The following is a 5,863-nucleotide window of genomic DNA, read 5'->3' on the forward strand; positions in this document are numbered from 1 at the left end:
CACAGGCGTGCAAGGACATGGGCAGCTCAGATAATGAAAACTCACGTATTATAGTTCGATGACCAGCTAGAATGAGTGTCTGGGTTTCATTCTGAGGGGTGAGCAGGCGTTCGGTTTCAAGTCATTTGCTTTCCAGGCCGACCCTGATGAAAGTGCTGATGTGCCTACAAGGCCGACAGGCAGGAAGCTGAGGGTTCTGCGGAGCGGCCGTGGTCGTCTCCTGTGTGTGCGCCGACGTGTGTCGGTGAGGCTCGCAGCAGGGCCAGCTGCCCTGCTAGACAGAGGAGCTGGCACCTATGTGCTTTCTACATGGTTATGCAAACACTTCCCCACATTATCAGGATTTTCGTACCTGGTTGGCCTGTGACCCCTGAGCCAGCATTTCAGTTGCACCAAGAGATGACCTCTTGACCGAGGGATGCTCTCCGAATGCACATCCCACAGAGCCCGTTAGACCTGTGTGTTTAATCTGCTGTTTTTTCTCCCCAGGCAGCCGGGATTGCTTGCCTTCTGCAATGTCTTTTCGGAGGAGGCGGCTGGCACGGAGGCCGGGCTACATGAGAAGCGAAGCTGGGTCCTGGATCAGGTTCCTCTCCCCTGCCATGGGCACGCCGTGCTGGGCGCAGGGACGGAAGAGCAGTGAGCAGTCCCACGGCTCCGAGCCCAGGGCCGGAGGGTGTGGCCTTGACCCCGGAGGCCAGTGGCGAGACCCTGTTCCCAGGAGCACAGCAGCCTCGGCTCTGACCTGTGTGGGCCACCTTGGTCTGGCTCCGACGTCGGTGACAGGGACCTCGGGGTGCTTTGGGGTTCAGTACAGAGCTGGCACCACACTGCCCGACAGGCTGACCAGGTCGTGTGGCCCTGGGGACGCTGGGTGTCAGGGGGAGCTCCCGCCCATGGACAGTTCTGAGGCCCCGGGCCCTCTCCGGGATGCAGCCTGTGGTGAAGGGCCAAGGGGCACCTGGACAAAAGGCTGTCCGACTCCAGAGGAGGTGATTGGCACCAGCTGTAGCCTCGGAAGTGGCCCCAAGGCACCCTGCGCCCCTGCCGACTCTCAGGCGGCCTTCACCTCTAGCTTCAGCTTCATCCGGCTCTCGATGAGCTCTGCCGGGGAACGTGGAGAAGCGGAGGGCTGCCCTCCATCCAGAGAGGCCGAGGACATGGGAGCCAAGGCCACCGGCCTGGATGGGCCCCTCCAGGACCCTCGACTTCTTTCTGCCCCCTTCAATCTCAAGGCTGCTCAGGGCCCGGCAGACTCTTCCCAGACTGCAGAGGGCAGCCCCAGGCTGGAGTGGGAGATCCTTTCCACATGGGACACAGAGGCCGCGTCCTCCTGCTCCCCGGACCCCTCGTGGTTCCAGGGGGATGCTCTCTGCTGGGACACGCTGCTCAGGAAATGTGAGCCTGTGCTGCTGGACTGCCTGCAGACCAACCGCAGGCAGCTGGAGGTCAGTGTCCCCCTGGGGCCTGGTGTGTCACGAGCTCGGATTAGCTCTGGGCAGAGGGCAGGAAATGAGTGGCTCTGGGGTTACCGACTTCCCCACCAGAAGCTGTAGCAGCTCCTCTGTGGCTGTACTTCTGTTTCGCCTCCTTAATCCGAGCAGTCAGTCCTCGTTTTCGTCCCCTGTTGTGCAGATGCTCAGATTTGCCCTCTGCTGGGCCACGGCCCTCCTGCCCTTCCTGGTGTGGGCTGGTGCAGCCTGGCTCTGCCTTCAAACAGGAAACAGGCTGGGGGGCAGGGGGATGGAGCTGGCTGGTGTGTGGGGGTGAGAGACACAGACAGCGATGCTGGTGTTCGGGGTGGTCCTGCTGTGGTGGGGACTGCCTGCCAGACTTTGTTTCTGGTCATGGGGCCTCTTGGGCCCTCAGTTTCCTTATTTAAAGATGATAACATTGCACAGGATGGTTTTGTGGCCCAGGTGACAATGTAAGTGCTTTGGAAGTAAGGACAGACAATGTACTTGTACGTCGGAGCGTCATGCCAACCACCCACTTAAGTGACATCTGAGAGCGACTACGAACAGACTGGCTGGTTCTGCCCCAAAAGCTCCCAGAGAAACCCAGGCAGAGATGCTTTGTGTTCAACCCATTGGGCTGCGTGGCTCGTCCGAGGCAAAGGCCGTGTTTTCCTTCTGTGTATGTGTGCACACGTGTGCGAGTGCACGTGCGTGCGTATGTACACATAAGCAGGGAAGTAGCCACCCACTCAGGCATTTGGTGGAAGTACCTGCAAATGTGAAGGTCACGTCCATTCCCAGCAATCACACCTCATTTAGTTTCAGTTCTTCACCTGTGGCCTGATGTCCGGCCCAGCCGTCTGGTTTCTGCAATAGGGAGATGGGGGAGCCGGGCCAGGCATGTAGGTCCCGATCCCCAGGTTAGGCGTGGGGTCCTCGACTTAGACTGTCCCAAACTGGTGCCACTGTCTTCCCCACCAAACCTGTTCTAAAGGAAAGGGCCCCGCTCTTGATAAATACTTGTTGATTTGAAATAATAGAACCCAGCCATCCAGTTCCTTAGAGAAACTGCAACCGTCCTCACATCTGGTCAGTCTCCAAGCCCTGTTAGTCCTACAGCTAACCTTCCTCTCACGGCCACGGCCACGGCCCTGGGTCACCTTCCGGTTCATTTTCACCTGGGCTTTGCAAGCGATTCTTGGCGCATTTACCTTCCTCCAGCGCCTCTTCTGTTCATCCTCCGCTTGCCCAGGAGTTATCCCCCGGAACAGTGGTGGCCAGTGTTATTCCTTGGCTTGAAACCCCTGCTGGCTCACTGCTCCTTGGGATAGGATCCCGGATCCTTATTGTGATGGCCGAGCCCTTTCTGGACCACGCCTGCAGTCCCTGCTGGCTTAGTTCTGCTGGCTTGGCTGTCTGGTGCTGTGTCCCATTCCTCACCGGGCGAAGCCATGCCTCAGGCCTGTGCTCGGTTTTCCCTCTATCTGGCATTTCCTTCCCACCTGCCAGGCCCCCGTTTATCCCCTCTGGTGTGGCCCCAAGGCCGCTTCCCTGTGAGACGTCTCTTACGCCCTTTAGACCAAACGGACCCCTCTTTCCATTTTGTTCCCATAGTGCTTTGGACGTGCCCCATCAGAGCACTCACCACATCTAACTGTGATTCACTTGTGGGTCCAAGTTCCGCACTTGACCATGAGCTTCATAACTACAGGCCACGTCTCTTAGGCACTTTGGGATATCTGTTGCCTGGCATACTTCCTGGCCCTCAGCAGATGCTCTATTCATTTTTGTTTATAGTGAAGTAATTTATTTTGCTAAGATGGGCCACAGATATCTAACTGGCAGGTTTCTTGGAATAACTGACTAGGGTATAAGAAGAGAATCTGAGAGGCAGACACACAAAGGACAAAAGCACTAGGGGGTCCTGCTCACCAGTGATAATGGCGGGGGTCGTTACCCCAACACCAACTGAGTGTCCATCACCAGCTGGGTGTCCTACAATTTAACTCAATTCTGACACTGTTTACTGGACACGGCATCAGGTCCCGCAGGTTAAGGGCTCCACCCCACAAGACTGCCGCCCCCCTCCACTCACACAACTAACCCACACAGACACCAGTCGAATGTCGACTAATAGGACCTGGATATAATGTATTTGTAGTTTAAGTGTCTTTGTGGTCATCTAACACTTGGACAGGAGGAAACACGATGCCATATTCAATGATTTGGATGTCTGTCATATGAAAGGGGAGTCAAGTTCACTTGATATGGTGGGCGAGGTGGGAGACCTGTCCAGGGGTTCATAGGCAGAGGCTGTGCTTCAGTAGAAGGAGGAGGCTTCTGATGCCTGGGGTTCGCCTGGGGAGGCCCTGCTGTTTTCCTCCTGTTTGTACGGAGGCCCCTGATTGCTCGTTCGGGCTACTGGGTAGGCCAGGATTGGGGCAAGAGTTGGGCTGAGGCTCTTCAAAAAGACCCTGTGTGGGCCGGCTGAGGGGCTCAGCTGGTTAAGAGCTCGCCCAAGAGTGTGAGCTCTGAGCAACAGCAGTTCGATGCCCGGCCCGAGCTGAGCAGCCGCTGAGCTGCCAACAGGTGGCAGGATGGCTCAGCTTGAAAAAAACAAAAAAACAAAAAATGACCCTGTGAAAGTTTGGGACGTTAGTGTTCTGGGGCCTTTTAGATTTCATATCTAATCCCTTAGAATATTAGAATATCCCTTAGCCCACTCTCCCTTCTTTTTACGTGAAAATGCAAATCTCAGGAATTTGAGTTTTAGCTTCTTTTAAAATAGTCCATCCTCAGTATTCACGGGTTCTATATTTGCGAATTGGCTTACTTGCTAAAATTTACCGGTAAGTCCGAAGTCAGGGTTTGACATGCTTTCCTGGCTGCTTCCGGACGTGCGCAGAACGGCTGTGCTCCCAGCAAAGATGGACATTCAGACATCTCCCAGGGCATCAATTCTGGGTCCTACAGGGATAATTGGAGAAGAGGGGTGATGTGAGGGGGCCGTTGGCTGTGAATGGAGTTTTCTTTGACTTTCTCTCCTAGCTGTTCTGCTCCAGCTTGAGGTAAGTGCTTCCTGATCCCATCGTTTGGCTGTGGCCATGGTAACGCAGCCTTTCTTTATTGCTAACACGCAGGCCTAAGTTACCAGTAAAATTTGCACTTGTAATGTGGAGCATTCAAGGATGAAGGGGTTAATGTGACCATCCATCCATTCTTTCATCCATTCAGAAAGTATTTGCAGAGGACACTAGCATAACACCTGGTGCCTAGTTTGGGAGATTGCATTAGTTACAATGGCTTAGGAACAGATAGCGACACAGTATCACAGGCTTAACGTAAGAAAATCATGTTTTCTTGCTCATGCTTCTCATTCCCAGAGGTGGCCGAGGCTCTGCTCCATTGACTCACTCAGGGCCCCTCTGATAATATGTCCCCTCAGTCACTGAATTAAGGAGGCCACTAAGGGATCCTACAGGAGCGATTCAATGCTTCAGTGCAGAAGTCACCTCTGTCACTTCTGCGCATCCCATCAGCCAGACCAGGGAGAGGAGGGTGTGCCGTAGTCTGTGTGTTCAGAGCAGGGCAGAACCGGGTCATGGTGAGCGCTGCTGTTTCTACGTCAATGCAAAAGAGTTTGGTCTCTCCAGATGGTTGGGGTGAATGGAGCACACAGACAAAATGAAGCAAAACGAAACGATAGCTGTTAACACAGTAGATAAGTATCAAGATAACTGCCCACAGCTCCATTCTTCTAGTGGCTCAGACGAACAACCTGGCATCATCCTGACGCTTTCTCACCCCCACACGCAATCCATTAGCAAACCCTGTTCTGTCTTCCACCAGCCATCTTCTGATTATACTCAGAAACAGATCACTTGTTACCATCTCCACTGCCCCCACTACAATCCACGCTTCCATCCCCTCCTTCCCGATTGTTTCCATAGCCTCCTACCTCCCTCCTTCGGCCCTTGCCCACAGCCGTCAGAAGGAAGCTGTTTGAACATAAGTCAGATCACATGCCCTTTTGCTCCCCATAACCCTCAGAATACAATCCGGACTTTTAAATGGTCTTCACGTCTCTTGGGTGCATTTTTCCTCGCCCCTCTGACCTCAGCATCCATGATTTCCCCTTTGATCACTGCTCTCCAGACCAGCGGCCTTTTCGTTTTGCTTTGCAATGCCAGGAGCACTCTGCCTGGGCCTTGGTACAGCTTTCCTCTCCTTGGAACGTTTTTCTCCCAGGGAGCCTTTTACTTTTATTTTTTTATTTTATTTTTTTTTTTAAAGATTTTTATTGGGGATTTGGGGGGATGGGAACAGTGCTGGGGAATTGGGGGGAGGGGAACAGACACGTTGCTGTCGTTTTGTTCTTCAGCCTAGTTGTGGAAGACATTGCTTCT

At 54.0% G+C, this 5,863-nt stretch overlaps 1 protein-coding gene across 1 annotated transcript in view; it reads left to right on the forward strand.

Moving 5' to 3' along the window:
• DISC1 (DISC1 scaffold protein) overlaps nt 1–5,863 on the forward strand; it is a 280,109-nt gene that overhangs the window by 14,753 nt on the left and 259,493 nt on the right. Inside the window, exon 2 of the mRNA XM_019665835.1 lies at nt 490–1,448. Coding sequence (XP_019521380.1) covers nt 490–1,448 — 959 coding nt within the window. The remainder of the gene's footprint in view (nt 1–489; nt 1,449–5,863) is intronic.

This window comes from Hipposideros armiger, unplaced genomic scaffold (genome assembly GCF_001890085.2).
Source record: "Hipposideros armiger isolate ML-2016 unplaced genomic scaffold, ASM189008v1 scaffold_454, whole genome shotgun sequence".
NCBI classification, from domain to species: domain Eukaryota; kingdom Metazoa; phylum Chordata; class Mammalia; order Chiroptera; family Hipposideridae; genus Hipposideros; species Hipposideros armiger.